Source organism: Chrysoperla carnea, chromosome 3 (genome assembly GCF_905475395.1).
Source record: "Chrysoperla carnea chromosome 3, inChrCarn1.1, whole genome shotgun sequence".
NCBI lineage: Eukaryota > Metazoa > Arthropoda > Insecta > Neuroptera > Chrysopidae > Chrysoperla > Chrysoperla carnea.
The window spans coordinates 1,881,892-1,902,447 of NC_058339.1; the positions used below are offsets into that span (position 1 = coordinate 1,881,892).

Sequence of the window (20,556 nt, forward strand, 5' to 3'; positions counted from 1 at the left end):
TACTACTAAAAACTAAAAAAAATTACATAATACATTTTTCATATTTCAGATACCTATGTCAACAACTTTTCAATATTAAAATTAATGTCATGGAGGCGCTGTTCTGTGTACACGATGTAAAATTGTATCCTTTTGTGTTGACTCTTCTGTAACAACTACAGTTTCACTGTCACCACAATAACTATTACAAACACATTTCAAAATCCACTGAATATTCACTGTTATCGTTCTAGTTGTTTTAACTATATCATCATTCTTGAATGTTATATTCGATTTCGACCATAAATTTATACCTAATTGCACATTTTCTAGAATCACATCAAATTCCGGATCCTTTTCAATTGATTCCTCATCATTCTTGGTGTCACATATGAAATCAACACGTACAGTTGTACTCAACTGTGGACGACAGCATACGCCAGGTGTTGTGCATTCACCACAGTATTTTGGTCGAAAATGTTTTCGGCTTGTACATGGACCAAAGCGAAAATGTATGGGTGTATAGTGACGATTGGTGGCTTTACATTCATGTCCTTTCTGTAACAAATTAGAAATAGTTAACACTTTGTTCCTGGTGAACGACTCAAATGTGAATCTGCTGGAAAGTTTTAGAATAATTTATTTTATTATCGTAACTGGCTGACGTCGTGAACTTCGTTTCACCTATAATTAATTTGATTGATTATAAATTTTGACCAGCGATTCTCAATTCTACATTAACACACCTGCAACCCTAGTGTCAATACAGCAATACAGGGGGAAGTTGGTTTTTATTTGTTCATTTTCTATCGAATGATAACAAAATCAAGATCGTAGATCAGTACGGTCAATGTCAATAGTCGGTCAGAAGTCGAATGTGAGAGATAGTTTTCGTTTATTGATAAATTTTGAATAACTGACATGTTTTTTCGTTCATTTAGACTTCAAACTAATTGATAGGTTTAAAACCTATTACAAACTCTAAAAAGTAGGTCAATAAGGTTAATGACAATGACCGGTCAAAGGTCAAATGCGACAGGTAGTTTTCGTTTATTGATAAATATTCGTTTATTGATAAATTTGTGACAACAATGGTAGAGAAAAAAAAATTTTTCATCCCTTCTATTAAAAGTGAAGCTGACTGATTGACTGATTAAAGTATACTAACTCTAAGGCACTTCTAGACATGATCGAAACATGTGGTTTTTTACACTCGACATGAAATCGCTTGAAACTTACAGGAAAAATCGGAAAACTTAAACTTTTCATTGCAACCCCCTTCCACCCAAATGGGAAAAACCACTCCAAAATAACGATTTTCTGTTCAATACATCCTAGAAAGATGGCTTTTTCACTAATTAATCGACTTAGCCACCCGTAATAATGAAAAAACAACCCCCAAAATTGAAATTTTTCCTTTATACATGCTAGAAGGATGAGATTTTCACCAATCGGCCCAAAAAATGTCAATTTAACTGAATTCCTCGAAAAATTTCATTATCACCATCGTAACCACCCGGAAAATCGTAAAATAACCCCTAAAACGTTTTTCTGTTTTGTACACGCTCGAAAGATGGGATTTTCACTAATTGACCCGAAATAATTTCGCCTGAATAGAATACTTAGTGTTTTCCGTTCTATACGTGCTAGAAAGATAGGATTTTCACCAATAGACACGAAATAAAGTGAAATTAACAGAATGCTTTCAAAATTTTCACCACTCGTATCGCAACTCCTCGGAAATGAAAAAACACACCAGAAAATTACGTTTTTTTGTTGTATACTTACACACATTAAAGATAGGATTTTCACTAATTAATCCACAATAGTTTCGTATTTATAGAACACTTTGAGAAATTTCATTACCCACATCGCAACCCCTCGGAAAATCAGAAACCTCCCGATAATTAGGTTCTTAAGTTGTATACAATGCTAGAAAGATCGGATTTTCATCAATAGACACGAAATAAAGTTAAATTAACAGAATATTTCCAATTATTTCATAAACTACATTTTAACCCCTAGAAAATGGGAAAACGCTCCCAAATCTTGCCCTTTAAGAGAGATGCATTCTTGCTAGAGAACTGCAGTTTGGTTGAAGGAAATATTTGGGGTTTGGGGGGTTTTTTGTGGCCGCTACGATGTTAAGGGAGGCAGTGTATACATCACCAATACAAAACAACAAAATGTGCGCACTTGCAAAGTCTGAGATCCCTGTCCGCGCAGTTTTAATGTTAAGGATCAACCCATGCACATAACTATAATAAGTGATCAACCTGTGCGCACTATTGATATATAAGATATAGATTAACTTTATGTTGTTGTTGAAAGAATCATGGAACATTTATACGGTAAAAACGAGTGGAATGAGCTACAATTAGATGAGCTTAGATACCGACTATTTAGACTTACATTTATACGGAAACATTAGATATGTATTTGTTGATACTTACCTGGAGTTCATTCTTACTAATACACCTTTATACAGCTAGGTAATTTATACGTTAGTACAACGTCGCTGAAAAGGAGATTCTAAGAGAAAATTATGCTATTTACCTCTTATTCTTTGTGACTACGGTCACTATGACACACATGCGCAAACTCGTAGGTAACATGCGTGCGAGAAAGATAGACTAGCTATTGCTTGCTCCGTTTCAATGCAAACCGCATAACGCGATAAAACACTTTTTTTTTGTACGAGAGTCTCGCACGCATTTATGACAGGATAATAGATTTTTGAAAATATCTCAAAAAGTATGGGCGGTCGAACTGTTTTTCATTGATTTTCTTTTGTAGGCAATTTCATTTCCTACAAAAAAGGTACGGCACTGAGATATTTTAATTCCCTTACTTACCGAGATATAAAAAATAAAAAAGTAAATCCCATTTTTTCCTCCATATTTCATCCCTGGAAAATATTATTTGCTACAAATAAGGTGCAGTACTAAGATATCTTATCTCGCTCACTTTTCTATGATAAATAAAAAAAAATGATTATCTCTTAGCTGCTACTTTTTATGATCTTTTCTATGATAAATAAAAAAAATGATTATCTCTTAGCTGCTACATTTCCATATTTCTGCCGTTTCATAGAAAAAATCCATTTCGGAGTCTTCTTTACTCGACTAAAATTTTCGGTAAACATTTTTATTGATAACTAGCTGGGAACTACCCGCTTTGCTGGGCAACATCACCCACTTGCACCCCTCCCTCTACATTTCCTTGCGTTGGATAACAGTTTTGTAATGTACATGCTCTTTTATTTGATACCCCACTTAGGTATATTTGTAAATATTCGATATTTCCTTCCCACTTTCTCGCTACACCTTTCTACCCTCCAAAGGTTAAAAAAATTTCTAAATGTAATTTAAAACATTCTGACCAAGTTTTGAACTGTTAAAAGCCATAATTGAAAAATATGAATTTTTTATTCATGAACACCCCCGCAACCCCCCTTGTGGGTGGAATTTCGTAAAATCCGTTCTTAGCTGACCTCTACTTGGCAAAAGGAATATTCCTGCCAAATTTCAAGTCTCTAGGTCTTATAGTTCCAGAGATATCGTGATGAGTGACTATCTATATCTATAGAAAGTCTCCTATATATTTATAGATTGGAGGTGATCATAATGGATAATTATTATCTGCGGTCCTCAAAAACTGTAGCAAGACACCTTGGTTTGTAATTTTATTTGAGAACAAACTAATGTAAAGAACAGATTTAGTCAAATCAACTTGCCAGCCTTTACCAAGGGGTAATCATCCGATTCCTGCTGTCACAATGAACATTAATTTAAACAATTCTGATGACTCTCAATAAATTGGGAGCTGAAATAGTCAGCGAGAAAGCTCACAATGGGCCTTACGGCCTATATGTGTCCTGCGTGGACAGTCATCTGGGCGATGATTTTACATCTGAAAGTATTAATTCTCGATAATGCAGACTCTGTAAACAGTTTGATAAAGAAACATCAGCCTACCTTCTTGTTCTTGATATTCGTGTCTTCGTTATAAAGATGATATATTTTGATACATACATTTTATAAACTGAAACTCCAAATTTTTCTCATAAACTTAAGAAAACGGAGAAAAATTTGCCAGTTTTTAGATTTAACAACAATGTTTTTCGGTAATTTAATTAACCTTTGTTTGAAACACCTTTACGAGGATATTTTTATGGAAACAATTAATTATATTAATTTATATTAAATTTAAAAATACTATATTTTTCCCAAACGCTATCATTCCTGCTAGAAGATATCGCATTTTCATTCTTTTTTTCTGATATATAATAAAATGTTCATTCTTTGTTGATCACACTGTGTATACAGCGTGTCTACTTAAGTTGGCTCCATATGGAAATCTGATTTATTTTAAGGTTTACGTTAGTAAGTTATTCTTTATCAAATTTTCTGCTTCGAAAATATAGAAATTCAGCTATTTACTTTTGACATCGAATCTACAGGGTGCCACAAATTGAAAAATTTCGATAGGAATGTAAATGGTCGTGTTGTACATGTACACCATTTAAATCGGATAATAAAGAAAACGGTTCAAGAAATCATTCCTGAGATATGTAGGAGAGTATTTAAAAAATTTTGTGAAATAACAATTACATGTATGGAAGGTGGATGATGTACTCCTACCCTCCTACATATCTCAGGAGTAATTTCTTGAACCGTTCCCTTATTATATGTTCTAAATAGTCTACGTTTCTAAACGTCCATTAACATTCCTATCGAACTTTTTCAATTTGTGACAACCTGTACATTCGATGTCAAAAATGACTAGCTGAATTTGGCAATATTTTCGAAAGATTTTTATAAAGAATAAGGTTTTATTTGTAAATCTTATATTAAAAAAGTTTTCCAAATAGAGCCAACTTAAATAGACACACTATATACACTGTACACACAGCACGTGTTACTAAACTGTTTATATAAGTGTTTCCAGATGAAAAAATTAATTTTCTTTTGTAATGTTTATTTTATTTTATTGTTATTTATGAAGTATGTTCAGATGGTTTTTCATTATATCAACTAACTATGGGTAGGTATAAAATAGACCATCATACAATCTTTATTTGATTTACCCTTAAATGATGTTTTAATGAATTTGATGTTAACTCTGTTATGTTGTTTGTATCTTCACATCTGCGTTCTTGGCAAATACGTGTCTCTGTTATTTGTTCACATAGTGCATTCAAATTAGATTCTCTATGTGATAAACCCATTCCACACTGTGCTGTACACGTAGTCCATGGTGTTACTTTTGGTTCACATTCATGATTTATTATATCACCACCATTGTCATCTGAAAATAAATCAAAAATATGTTACTAATATTTTATAAAATTGTATTTTATAATGTGTTCACTTCATAAAACACTGCCATCGGTAGTAGCAGATTTAGCAATTTAGCAATTAAGGCATATTGCTAAACTTGTGAAAATAACTCTGTTCTGGAACTCAGATTATTTAGTTTTAAATTCAGAAAAAGAATTTGTGAAGTAAAACTAGCTCTGAAAAATAAGAAAAAGTCTGAAAATATCAAATAAAATTATATTAATAATCAATCATTTAAGGATGTATGAGCATGGTAGTGGGGGCACAAATTTAAAAATAGATATTTTCAATTTTGATGATAAATTTATATTATAACTTGACGATATAAGACTAAAAGTAAGAATAAAATTTTTCGATATCTGGCTTAATTTTCAAAATATCGAAAATTGAAAATTTTGTTTAATTATTTAGCTTTCGATATTTCGAAAACCAAGACAGTTATAACAAAATTCATCATCAAAGTTGAAAATAAGATAAAAATAATTTCAACCCTTGATCTACCCTGCTCTTACATCCCTTATATGGACGGTGACACTTAGTTTTTTTCTTTTCTAATTCATTGCTAATATGTTTACTTTCTATTAAGAAGTTTTTTTTAAATTTGTTTTCATTCATTCCAAATGAAAATTATCAAAAACTTCCAAAATATGTCGTTTTCCTTCGTAAGTTATTCCTCCATAAGAGCCAATGTATTTTATATCGATTTTTAATGACTTTTTCTTTAAAAATTTGCACGGATACCTAAGCTGAAATTTTAACCACATATTCTTTGAGTAAAAGACTACCTACAAACAAATTTTGAGCCTTTAAATCAAACATTGTTGTCATGCTCATACATCCTTAATGGCTGAAAATGGTGGTAATACATTGATACTCATTCAAAAGAAATATTCATAGAAGACTTTTTCAGTCAGAAATAAGTCAGAAAAACTCTTCAGTTCCTAGCAAATTTTTATTTTCCTCAATGATTAAGAAAATTTGTTGCAAAATAATTTTTAAAATTTTGGTACGCTTCTAAAATTTATATAAAATTTAGGGAAAACATTACCATTTCAAACCTCCGTGCAAAGTGGCAAGGAGTGATAAAATTTTTGACCAATAGATACCAAAACTAAAAAATACAAGTTTTCAAATGAGCCATTTGATGATTTTTCGATTTGATGATTTTTCGCGGAGAGACAGCTGTTTGAAATTTAGGAAAAATTTTGTGTCAAAATTTTGTTCCTTTAATAAATTGGCGGGGCGTATTAACCAGAAACCAATTACATAGGACTGACATTGTAGACTAGCATCAATGCCTATTTATTTTGACCCCTAACAATTTTTGTTTTTAATTTGATTGAATTTATGTGCTACATACTCCACTGTGCGGCGCTTTATTTAACTTTTGAGTCTAATGCGGGGTCTGCTATTATTCTCAGTTTGATAACGAGATAACATAGCCCTCTGTGTTTCCATATTAACTAATGAGATATTCGATGTCAATTTTTCAGCCCTCGTAAATTAATAAAACATTCGTTTGTATGTTCAAATTCTTGTCAAATTTTACTAAAAAAAGGTTCCTCAATAATTTAATCCAATACAGACACCAACTTTATATTTTCTTTTATAAGCCCTTTATGATGTTAACAACTCTTTTCATCAAAATACTCCCCTCGGGGACAGTATTAAATAGAAAGGCATAGTTTCAGTGTGTCAAAAAAGGACCTATCTTACAAATACAAATTTTCTTTCTTGCCATACCGGTTAGACTCGTGTGCGTGTATTTCTTATGATTTCTAGTCTACGGTATATGGTAAGGACAAGAACAAATAGGAGAAGGACATGAAACCTCCTTTGCCGTGCTATAGGCACCCATGGCTGAATTTGGTGCTTACCTCTCTAGAACGATAGGAAAAACACAGCCTGATATGCGTTACAAAGTACGGGCACTCCTGCTACCCTCTCCACACGAGTTTCACGTCTTTTAATATATATATATATATATATATATATATATATATATATATATATATATATATATATATATATATATATATATATATATATTTCTTTTTTTTTTATAAATCACCTAATGTTCACATTTATAAAAAAAATGAATTGTGCAAATTGCAAATTAAGAGGCACGCGTTCGATTCCTGGTGCGAGTGTATTTTTTTCAAAACGTTAATAATTTCACACGTATAACATACAAAACTTTATCTAAGCCTCTACAATGTGAAAATAAACGTTAAGCATTCATTAAAATTTCCTTTGAGTTATTTAGAAAAACCTTATAAAATTGCTATACTATACTATACTATTAATAATGGGGTTTAACCTTCGTTTTTCAGATATGTAGCAAAAACAGAGGCCACTCACAGCATTATTCTGTTAATCTTTATTTATTTTATTTTAAACTACATCCAATATACAATTAAATTTTTATGAAGTCCATTATTTTGTTCTTATAGAAGCAACGACAGTGTGATCAATTTTACCGCCCCATTAATTATAATTACTCACACTGTCGCTGCCTGGATTCAAACTCGAAACCTCCCAGACAGTAGCCGATCGTTCTAAAGACAATTGAGATTGCTATACTAATCTAAGGGAATGAGCTGATATTTTGTAAAAAACTTTTATTTTGATAGTACAAATATTGTATCAAAAGTCACAAATGGTCACGCGTGCACGTCCATAGATATTCAAGGCGAAAGGTCTCGAAAATCAGTTTTTTGTGAATGTCTGTTTTTTTTTCTTTCAATCGTATTAACATGTAGAAGATAAAATTATCTACAACATTTGTATAAAACTTTTTTTTGTACGTTGAACCGTTTTTGAAATATAGGGCGCAGAAGATGCGGCGCTAAACTTAACGTACGTCAGTGCTGGGTCACTATTTATAAATAGGTATTAAATAATTATTTAAGTAGTATTTTATTAAGATATAAGTAGTATTTTATCAATAATTAAGTGAAAAAACCGTTTAATAAACAGGGTCAATCGTGAATCACAGTCTATTAGGCGATTTTTTCCCTTAATTATTCATTAAATACTTCTTAAATATTTATTTAATACCTTATATTTATAAATATCGATCCTGAACTTAGGTATTTATAGCTTAGATAATGTGTGTTTGAAAGCTTTTTTTATTCGTTCGACCGCTTTTGAAATAGATGGCGCAGAAAATGGGGGGGGGATGAACTTTACGTACCTTAGTGCAGGGTCAATATATATAAATAATTTATTATTTATAAATATTATTTAAGCAGTATTAATTCGATTAAATAATTATTTAAGCAGTATTAATTCGATTATTAAGTTTAAGGCAAAATTTGTAGAAAATTTAATTCTCTACAACTTTTATAATAAATAATAATACGATTGAAGTCAAAAGAAACTTTACCCTTGAATGTCTAAAGATATTCACGCGTGAACACATGAGAGAACACGCGTGAGATTTTTGAGAAACATTTGTACTATCGAAATAAAGGTTTGTACAAAAATTCTGCGTATTCCGTTTGATTCCGAGGTTGACCACTTATTTTGACTAAGATCGGGTTATTGTTAAGATGTTCGGATCGTGCGTTGGAAAGATTTTTGGTACAAACTAAGAAAGCAGTCATCTTCTTTAAAACTGGGAATTTTTTATTCACTCTCAAAGAGCTGTCTCAACCGCCTACACGAAGTCCACCCAAAATTTATAGTTGAGCCCCCATACCATACCGAATGGAGACAACAAATGCTAATGAAATTATTAACGATCCGTGTTTCATCTTTGGTTTATGTTTAAACGTAACATTTTTCAAATATGCATACGTATATTTTGATCAATAACAATAATAATAATAATAAGGGCAGGCAAAATCCAAGCCACGTCCGAGTCTAATACTAGGCCAACCGAATAATCCACGAACATCTTGCAAACACAAGTAGCCTACTCGTGATCGACAAGCTCAGCCTGTTCTACAATGTGCGCCGTTTATCCTACTCCTTTTGAGATTATTAAATTTAGCTGTGTTAAATTAAATTTAGCTGTGGCTGACTCAAGCAAGTCATTTAAATTTTAAACAAATTTTCGATCGGAATCTTGTTGACTATGACGAACAGCATCAAAGTAAATTTACTTTGTTTACATGATAGATGATAGAGGCAAAGGATAACTATCTCATATGGCTGTTCTAACTCAAAAAAAGTCCACCGAAAAACGTAAAATTAAGTTTCAGTGAATTGCCACAATGGCGTTCATGAGAATCAGTACTTGCTTTGAACATAGTTACTATAGACCTCTATCCTTCTCTAACAACTTGTTTAGATATTTATCTTAATCTTGATACTTTGTAGTTGATGTGAACTTCTATATCCTTTCTCTAACAAATTGTAAAGATCTTGATCTTACTCTTATTTTTTTCTTTTATAATATGGTATTCCAGTACACCAGTGCCATTTTAAGTTCGTTCACCTTTTGGACATTTGTATCAAGTATCATATATAAGTATCAATATATCAAGGAGATAGTTATCCTTTACAATAACATTTTTTTTGCCACGATCCGATTTTTGATTTATGGCGAATATCCATGGATATGAATACGAATACAGATATGCAGCATATTATCAGCAGATCTTGCCTCGTATTCTATAAACATACTCAGTAGACACACCGTATAAAATAAATAATATAATAATATTTTATTTATAAATAAATAAATAAGTAAATGGAATTCATTGAATACAGACAACTAACTAACTAACTAACTAACTAACTTACTCATTTATATTTTAATTAATTTATGAATTAAATACTATGATAATTACAAAATTAGTATATTTTAAATTTAATTTATTTTATATTCTTATTTGATTTTTGGTTTTTATTCAATTTGTAACTATTCTTTGTTGATATTAATTATGTATTTTTATATTTTTATACTTATATTTAAGAGTATTATGAATTAAATTTTAACATTACATTGGTTAGAATCTTTGTTCGTGGAAACAAGATTTTCGTAAACTACATAATGTGTTCGTAAACTATATACAGTTTGTCCAGTGTGAAATTTTGGTACTAGTGTTCATAAACTGTCAGTCCAGTCCAGTGTCAGAACTAATACTAGGAAACTCTTAAAAATCTTTCTAAAGCTTATATTTTAATCATTTTGAAATGCAAGCTTTAATGTAACGCTAAGATGCCAACCACACGAAAAAAAATGTATAAATTTTAGACTGAGCTGATTTTTTCATTGAATGAAGAGGCAAAAGATATCTACTTCATTACATATTTTAACGTTCAATTTTGCGAAAACCGTTGGAAATTAGTGCTTGTTTTTAATGCGACAAATCTTTGAGTGAAAAAATTGTAGTGGCATGTAGTAAAAAAGAGGTGTGCAACTCTGTTAGTAGGGAGTATGAAGAGGAGAAACAATTTATTCATAGGAATTTGCATGTTATACAAATTTGATTGCCTATTACTATTTATAATATATCAGCGTTAGCTATATATTTAGCAGGAACTATTGTGAAAAAAGTTTGGAAAGCTATAACTAAAATACCTATTTTTGCACTGTTCACAAGATTATCTATCGACGGTAAAAATAGTAATCGAACGCGACAGGAACTTACGATTAAATTCCGCTTCTTACGTTTCTCGAAAAAACTAAGTGGCGATCCTCCTCATCTTTAACAAGATTGCCAAGTCGTGTTGGAGTATTATAATTCGGGCAAAAGTGATTGTTGGAAGTATAATATATTTGGGACACGACCTACATATATATATATATATATATATATATATATATATATATATATATATATATATATATATATATATATATATATATATATATATATAAAAGGAAGATCTACGATTGACGCCATGCACGAAGTGCTAAAAGTAGTCGATGACATAAATATCAAGGTTCCCAATAATCGAGAACTGTGTATAATGGCCACACTAGACATTCGAAATGCCTTTAACTCGGCACCTTGGGAAGAAATCCTACGTTCATTAAGGAATATGGGCGTATCTAACTATCTTTGTCGCATAATATCGGATTATTTATCCGACAGATCAATTTTAGTAGGCAAGCAGATGGTAATGAAAATGGAATGTGGCGTTCCACAGGGATCTATTTTGGGACCTTTACTGTGGAATATCTTTTACGACGAAGTATTACGTGTGCAAGTGCCGACTGGTACCGTGATATTAGGCTTTGCTAATGACACAGCAATAATTTCGAAGGCAAAGACACAAACAGAGGTGGTCTGCAACATCAACTGGGCTCTACTTACTTTAAGTAGACAATTAGACAAGAAGGGGCTCAGAATAGCACCAGAAAAAACTGAAGCCATAATCCTCTGCGGTGGAAGAAAATTCAAAACAGCTTCGCTACAGGTGGGAAATGTGATACTCGATACCAGTGCACATTTGAAATATCTTGGTGCTATTTTTGACCACAATTGTAGTATGAAACAACAAGTAATTGCGACTACCATCAAGGCTGAGAAATCAATAGCGGCACTCAGCAGGATCATGCCAAACATTGGTGGTCCGAGCAACCGAAGGACCTTGGCGAATGTCGCCCACTCAATCATGTTGTATGCTTCACCCATATGGAGTCGAGCTCTCAAATGGAACAAATACAGAAAACTACTTTCAGGGGTTCAACGCAGAATTGCCTTGAAAATCTGTTGTGGTTTTCGAACAATGTCTACAAACACGGCACTGATGCTGGCAGGATTCTTACCTATCGATATTCAGATAGATACTAGGTGTCAGAAATATCGACACACTCGAGGTATCGGTGATGTGAGAGTAAATGAGGATCTCGCCGAGTGGCCAAAAAAGGTGGACAATAGATACCGATAAAAGCACTTGGACCAGAAGGCTTATACCTGATTTATACAAGTGGTTGGGTCGTAAACATGGAGAAGTTGACTACTATCTCAGTCAACTTCTTATCGGGCATGGGTGGTTTAATAGCTATGCTAAACGGTTCCACCTGAAGGACAGTGATCTTTGTGGTACTTGTAATGTTGTGGAAGATGCGCATCATGTCTTCTTTCACTGCAAAAAGTGGAGTCTGCTAATTGAACTGGCAAACTCAAAAGCAGGCAAAACTCTAACCCCTGACGACTGTGTAGATTTTATGCTTGGAAGTGACGAAAATTGGTCGATAATTGCTACGCTTTTAGAGAGGAGGTTTTAGTCGGGGAGGGTCCGACACTCAGTGCATAATGCATTTCCTCCTCTCCCGAAAAAAAAAAATATTTATATATATATATATATTTTAATTTTTTTTTTCAGTTTCCTATGAAAATATGTAGTATATCAGGCTTTTAATTATTTATTACTGATTGTGTCACTTTCACTAATATTTTTTACAATTTTCATCATTACTCTATGTATATCTCATTTTTATAAACCTTGCATCTATATATATATATATATATATATATATATATATTTTTTTTTTTTTTTTATATCAAGAGGGGGAAATGCATGGCTGCACTGACCGGGAAGTCTCCTTCTCAGGGGACATCCGGCACGGTGCGGGGCTCGGACTAGTGTGTCAAGTCTAGAACATACCCGCTAAAACCTAACCTAAGGATACTCCTTTGCACCCCGCGCGGAACCGCCGTCAGGCATTACTTGGCCCGGGGAGGACTGGCTTATTGCTGCCTACTTCACTGTTGTCGCTGTGGGCGTCTTCTTGGTCGATCTCCCTGGAGGATCTTCATCATTTTGGCCGCTGCATCGGCCACTGCCTTCCAGTTTTCCTCGCAACGAACCATCAAGCCAACGAGGTTTTCTGGCGTTCCATGGCACTGGAGAATAGAATCCAGTTCCGCTCTCTCTGCGGCGAAGCGGGGGCACGAGAAGAAAATGTGCTCCGCCGTTTCATCTTCATTTGGGCAACGTGGACATGATGGTTCGAGGTCCAAACCGAACCTGCTGAGGTAGGCTCGGTAGTTGCCATGTCCGGTCAGCAACTGTGTGACATAGAAGTCCACTTCTCCGTGTTTTCTGCTGAGCCACATCGCGATGTCTGGGATCAGACGGTATGTCCATCTCCCGTTTTCCGAGGCTTCCCAGCGCCGTTGCCACATTTCTATCGTGCGGCTTCTCTCTTCTGCTGCAGGTGACCTGGTGTCGTCAGTGTCACTCTGCCTTCGTTGGTAGATTCTTCGTCGCTCGTCCGCCAAGATGTCAATTGGCGGGAGACCAGCCACAACACACACAGCATCATAGGACACTGTGCGGTAAGCGCATGCGACGCGCAGTGCACTTCTTCTGTATACGCTGATCATTGGGCGAGCGTAGGAAGCAGTTTCCATAGCTGGCGCAATGACTGGCGCTGCGTATAGCAGAATGGAGCTGCTGACCGTGGAGAGGAGCTGTCGTCGGCTCTGTCGTGGACCTCCTGTGTTCGGCATTATCCAGGTCAATGCGTTCACCACCTTGGATGCTTCCTGGCTAGTTATTCGAAGATGTTCGTTGAACCGTAGCTTAGCGTCGATCTGGACGCCCAGGTATCTCAGCGACTTTTGAGATTCAATCTCGCAATCTCCGATGGAGAGGGTGATGGATTCCTTTATTTTCCTGCCTGTTACTAGGACGACTTCTGTCTTGTGGTCGGCCAGTTGCAGTCCAACGGATGTAAGCCACTGGCGTACGCGAGACACTGCCCTGATATACACTGTTCATATATATATAATGAACAATATAACTTACATATGCCAATCAACAATAATCTCAATAATAATAATCTCAATAATAATAATAACAATGAATAAACTTAATAATACAAGCTTAACAATACAACCTTAACAAAATAGATATTTGTTTCTCTTTAATGTGTGTTACAAATTGTTGGTATATTAATTAAAATTAATTAATTAGTAATAAATTATACAAACAATAATGTAAATATCAAATATTTTTTAATCTGTCTGCGACGGTACATATGCAATTCAAAAGTTTACTCTGTCTGTGACTGTACTTTATTTTTTTTCAACTTTAGTTATTTGTTTTTTTTAACTGTTAGTTCTAAAAATTGTCACCAGTCACTACCCTAACAGAGCTTAGTGTAATTTTGATTAAAACCATTCCCTTTCAAATTCTATCCGTCATAAAAGAAAGATCTTGGAATAATTAATTTAAATTATTTATTCCAAGATGGATACAAATATTTTTCAATACACATTTTAGTGTGTGGCAGTAATTATATTATTTAAATTTTTATAATTTTTTTTATTTAATTCTTATTAAGAATTTATATTTTTTTAATATGACAATTTAAACATAAATTTTTTGTTAAATGTCGTTTTATTAAAAACACACAATTGTACAAGATGTAAAAGGACATCTTGGCATAATTTAAAAATTGTGTAATTTAATATTATTTTCCTTTGTATGTTTTTTGTGACGTTTAGAATTTTATTTGTGAGCACAATTCCTTATAAAATGTAATTTTAAGGAGTTGGATTCACTGTGATCACAAACAGCATACAGGAACATTTTATTTTATATTTTATATATGTTAATTTTTTTCTAAAGTTATTATCGTAAGATATTTTCAAAACTTTATTTTTTTTTTTTAAATTCAACATGTGAAATTTCATGTAAGTTACAAAATGGCTGACGCCTTGTAAATTTATATTTTCTCATTTATCTTATGTCAAACATTTATATTTTTGATTTAATGAAATAAACTAACTCTTATATTTTGTTTATTTTTAAACGTAGACTTTTTATTTTGTCTTTTTAAGACTTTCTGGGGGGTAATCGCCTTCGGCGTTATCTTTGGGCCTAGCACGCAAATTAATCTGTTCCGATTTTTTTCAAACATTAGTAAAAATCTTATTCTTATTTTTTTTTTAAATGTTTCAAACCGGGATGTTTCCCTTTAGGAACACTATTTAATATTTTTGGTTGGGTAAATATCAATCTTAGTGTTCTGGGGGTTACGAAGGATTTGGCTGAGGTTTTACTTCTTGTTCTCGACGCAAGTCGAGAATCAATTAAGTATCAAAATTTTAAGAAAAGGAAAAATTCAGTACATAATTTTTTTTCTTTTCTTAATTACCACACCAACTTTGATTTTCGTAACATGTGTATATCTTAATAAACCTTGCTACACTTCTTAAGCTCCCTATTTTGGTCTGATTCATTATCATGGAGATTTCTGGGTTCTCTGTTCCTATGCTTTGAGCTAGTTTTTGTCTTTCTTCTAAATTATTACATGTTCCAGGTTTTCTCCTTTATTGCAAAGAGGACAAACCTTATTGCCATCTTTATCTTTGTTACTGTTCCAGTTCCAATGCCCCATGGGAAATCTAGCAAGTTCCCTACGATCTTCTCTTGGAAGCACATGCGCATACTTCGCACCATCTATATAATAGTTTAATGCTCCATACAACTGCAACGAGGGTTTACTGCCAATCTCATGTAATATGAACTTTATTCCAGCTTCCTCTAGCTTTGCCTTGGTCTGGTTGATTACTTCAATACAGTTTACTTCCCCTTCCATCACACTGTTCTTCATTTTTAATTTATCCAGTTCTCTTTCTAACAAACCCCTCCAATAACCCACATTGTTTGATATATTACCCTCCATTATACAAGCTTATTGCAGTTCTTTGAGCTGACAATCTTTTATTTAAAAAAAATATTTTGTAGCATTTTTTATTACTGCAAACTTCCAAATTTCTACTACGTTATTCTCCTCTATGTCTTTATTTAACTTCTTTAGAAATTCATCTCTTCCTTGCTTTTTTTTTGTCTAACCGTTTTTATGTATAGTTTTCTTTTGCAATGATAGTTTAATAGATTTTCTTCAGTTTCATTTTTCCTAAACTTTCTTAGCATTATAGCAGCTTCTTTTCACTCTACGGCACTCCACATCAAACCATGTAATTTCGTTCTTAGCGAAATTTTTATTGGGTTTAGTTTTCATAATTATGCCTGCCCACAAAAATGACATCTTAAATATATTATAGGCATCATTGATTCTGTTTTGCCAAGTTATTCGAATTTTATTGACAAACGAATTATTAGAAGAGGTATCGGCCAAAAAGTTATTAAATAAATTGTAATAGTCGTAATAGTTAACAATAAAGATTACAACCGTGTTTGGCCTTAATTGCAAAGTTACGGAGATATAAACAATAAAACATTTTAACATAATAGTTAAATTTTGTTATTATTAAGCCATAAGAATACTATGCACAAATTTTCCTTCCAAATTTGGATGGCGGAAGGGCCGCCGGAACACTTTTTCTCAACATGGTGACACTTCCACCATCCAAATTTGAAAGAAAAATTGTGCATTTACATTCAATACGTAATACTAAACCTATTAAAACAAATTAACTCCAGTAATTTAGTGCATTATGGACAAGTGTAAATAGGATTACCTGCCAAGGTAAATGCCAAATAAAAAAATGACGTATAACATCAAGCTATTAGATACTTTCGTACTAATATTTAGGTGGATTATACACTACTGCAAATATATATGTTTTTTCTTGCGAGTCATACTTGATCCATAATGCCTGATCGTTCTCATCATCAATTCTACTGATTGCATTGACCAAGTGTGATTTATAATAAACTGATATTCCACCAGATTTTCTTCCTTTCTTTTTCCATTTTTTGCGTCCTTTTGTTTACATTCATATCTATTTAAAGTTATATTTGTGTCTGAGTCTATCCATGTTTCCACCAAAAAGATAATCTCATAATCATTTAAGTATTTTACAATATCAATATTCCTAATTTTATAAATTCCCTCAGTATTCCAAAACACTATATTGTCTCTTATAGTCAATTTATTTTTATTTATTTCTTTTTTGCATTTATTGATGTTCCGTTTGCATTTGTCGTCGTTGTCTCTACCATCGTTTGCCAAATTCAAAATTGGTGTTAGCTTTTTGAATTTGTGCTGTTAGTGAAATTTTCGTTCCTTGTAATCACTTTAGGAACTGAGTTTGTTCGAGGTCTCCAAAAGTCATTAATTTTCGGTCCACCTTGTATATTCATATTTTTGGTAGAATTTGCATTTGTTACCTTTTGGCTGCAGGGTGAAAAGAGAGATTTTTTGACTTCAATTATGGGTTCGGTGGGAGGAGAAGAGGAGCTTGATTTTTTTTATGACTCTTATCTTCCGTTCTTGGATGAGTCTGCTATTTAGTCTAATGACTTTGTCAAATTTTATTACAGCGTTTATTCCCTTTTTCCTTAGATCATGAACTTTCGGTAGCAAGTTCTTGCGTATTTCTAGGACCTCTTTTTAATAATCTTCTTTTAATGTTATATCATACTGTTTTAATTTTTTTTTTGTTTCAGAATTTCGATTTTTGTTCTATATGATATGACACCCAATATTATTGATCTACAGCTATTTGAATTTTTGCGCCCCATTCTTCTGATAAAATCGATGTCGCACACACTGAATTCAACTTTCATTTTATTTTTAATTAAGTCAATTATCATGTTTTCCAGCTATTTTATTTTTTATCTCGGAGTTACTTTGCACTGTTCCGTAATTTATGTCAGTTAGTGTACATAAATTACGAACACAACATATTACATAAATTAATGGATCTATTTTCTTATGCGGAGATAGATCGGAGCGCGGAGAAATTTACTAACCTATTTGTTTGAGTATTGATTATGGTGCCTCTTCGATTTGGGATCTCGGACAACATGGATTAAAAATATTAACAAAAATGGATCTTATATTCAATATATAATCTTAAAAAATTATTTGCACGTGATATATTTTAAAACAATATGTGAGCGAGCTGAGGTATTTTTATAAAAGTGATCTGGTATGTTTAATTTATTCTAATTTTTGGGTTTTGGGGTTATAGTGTGAAATGTTTTAATTTCACTATGTTATGCATCCTTTTAAACATTTAATCTAGATTCATTTAATGTTTCTACATTTAAATGACTTAAAATTGTATTTTGTTATTCAATAAAAACTCAAAAAGTGTTAAATTTGTAGACTTTATAAGTTTTTGTAGTAAACACGCAATGTGTGAAATTTGTAGACTTTATAAGTTTTTGTAGTAAATACGCTTTGTGTTAAAAATGTATACTTTATAAGTTTTCGTAATAACATTTAATGCGTTGAATTTGTATACTTTATAAGTTTTGTAATTGATTATGGTTACATAAAGTACCTTTCAAGTTATAATTATCTTGATGTTATATTTAAATTTTCCTCTTGTACCTTTTGTTTTGTAGATGTGTGGTTGAAATCCACGCGGTAGCTTTTGGAAAGTAAAGTATGAAGCCTTTGCTTTGAATACTAAACATTCCTTCCAGTTCTGATCTTATCCTCTGGACCTGTCGGTTTTAAATATCAGGGTGGCTCTAAAAGTACAATTATCCCCGAAAACTGTATGGGTGGGCCCTAGCACATTTCTTAACTCGTAACTCGTTAATCTAATTTCGATATTCTCATTTCTAGTAATCCCTCAAGGGTTACGTTTCGTTTCTTTTTTTGCTTCATTTGGCAGCGAGCCAAATGGATGGATGTTTAGTGTTTTATAACCGGAATTTACCGTAAACTGATGGATATACCAATTTCGTCGGTTATCAAACTAGATAATTTATTTTTTTTTTGATCTACACTACATTTTATCTTTCAATTCTATCTCAAACCCTTAATATCAATATATGTTACTGCCATTACTTATGATTTTTAATTTTTTTTTCCCCTTTCTTACTTTAAAATTGAGATTTTGCTCATTTAAAGCACCTTTTGTGCATTAATATTCTAATAGATAACTTGAAGTTATACTATTATAATTTTTTTTTTTGGATAAATACCTGGTGTATTTTCTTTCTCTCTTTAAGTTTTTTTTTTGTTGAACATTTTATGTACAGTTTTTTCTTATAGGTTGGATATTGATGATTGTATCTGTAAAATTCATTAATCTGGTAGTTTAGTAACAATATGGATTCGTCAATTACGGAAGTACAAACGCAATCGGATGGACCAGCAGTACCTGTCCCTGGCACTAGTCCACGTAGACGGCAACGTACGCCATTATCTACCTTTAGAAGAGCACGAAGGCGAATTGATGATTTGGTGAGTCCTCCTTTAAGACAAACTTCTTTGTTTTTGTAAGAAACACAAACTTGTTACGGAATTTATCTTTGGCCGTTAACCAACAACAGAACTCTGTTGCTGAATTAACTAGAAATGCGCAAATACAGCTAAACCACAGTAGTTACAATAATATTGAATCTGTTCGACCACATGATGTCATTAAGGAAATTCCTTTATTGGATGTATTGAACTTTGAGTCGATTTTGAATGTTGTAGTAGAAGTTGATGAAATTTTAGTAGACCGATTTGTGCGACGAACACAGAGATTAAATGAAAAATTTTACAATTTTTGTCTTTCTATTCGTAAATATGTTAGAGTAATTAGTCCGTATTTCCGCAAGAAGAAATAATTACCATTATATTTTCTCATGTAAACTCGCGGACATATGATTTAGTTAAAACTATGGATATGCCACGTAATTTCGAAAATTTAGATTCTTTTGCTTTGAAAATCGAACAAATACAAAACCGTGTTGCTTCCTTTTTGACTGTTTTGCCAAATACTAGTTTTCGATCATCTACAAATCGTTATGGTATGAATGCTTCAACTAATAATCATAGAAATGCTATTACACAGGCTACAAATTTTTCAAATATTACATCAATTTCTAGATTAAATCATCCTCGTATTAATTTCACTAACTGTGCGTTTTGTAAAGCGTCTGATCATCATATTTCATATTGCCCTACAAGGCCTCAAAGGCGACAAACTTCAGTAGCAACTACAGAAATTGATTCTCAATTGATTCTCAACTTTCACCAAGGATAATTCGAGTACTTCAAAAACTAAATTCTAACTTCCCTAATCTTTCTATACATTTGCCTTTGTTTTATCTTAATTTAATTTTTCGCGTATGTTCGAACAAAACGAGAAAGATACTATACTTGATAATTTAAAAAAAAAAAAAAGGTTCATGTTTCGGAGTCTAAACTGTTCTTATCTAATATTATTCACACGAACCGCAAGGCTATTTATCTCTACGAGAATCACAAAAAAGTTCGGAATATTGCAAATTCATTTACCGTGACGTCAAGTCGGGTTTAAATGTCATAGATTTCTTTATTCGGGATGGTCTTTTGTGTAAATTCGTGGGGTAAAAATCGTGTGAAAAGAATAGTTCTTCCCGA

General features: G+C 32.6%; 1 protein-coding gene across 1 annotated transcript; it reads right to left on the minus strand.

The window, feature by feature from the left end:
• Positions 1-87: 87 nt before the first annotated feature.
• LOC123294733 (CCN family member 1-like) lies at positions 88-19,005 on the minus strand. The gene is made up of 3 exons (XM_044875861.1): positions 18,978-19,005; positions 5,069-5,289; positions 88-537 (listed from the first exon to the last, which is right to left on the minus strand). Exons 1-3 carry the CDS (start codon positions 19,003-19,005, stop codon positions 88-90), a joined length of 699 nt encoding a protein of 232 aa, XP_044731796.1.
• Positions 19,006-20,556: the final 1,551 nt, after the last annotated feature.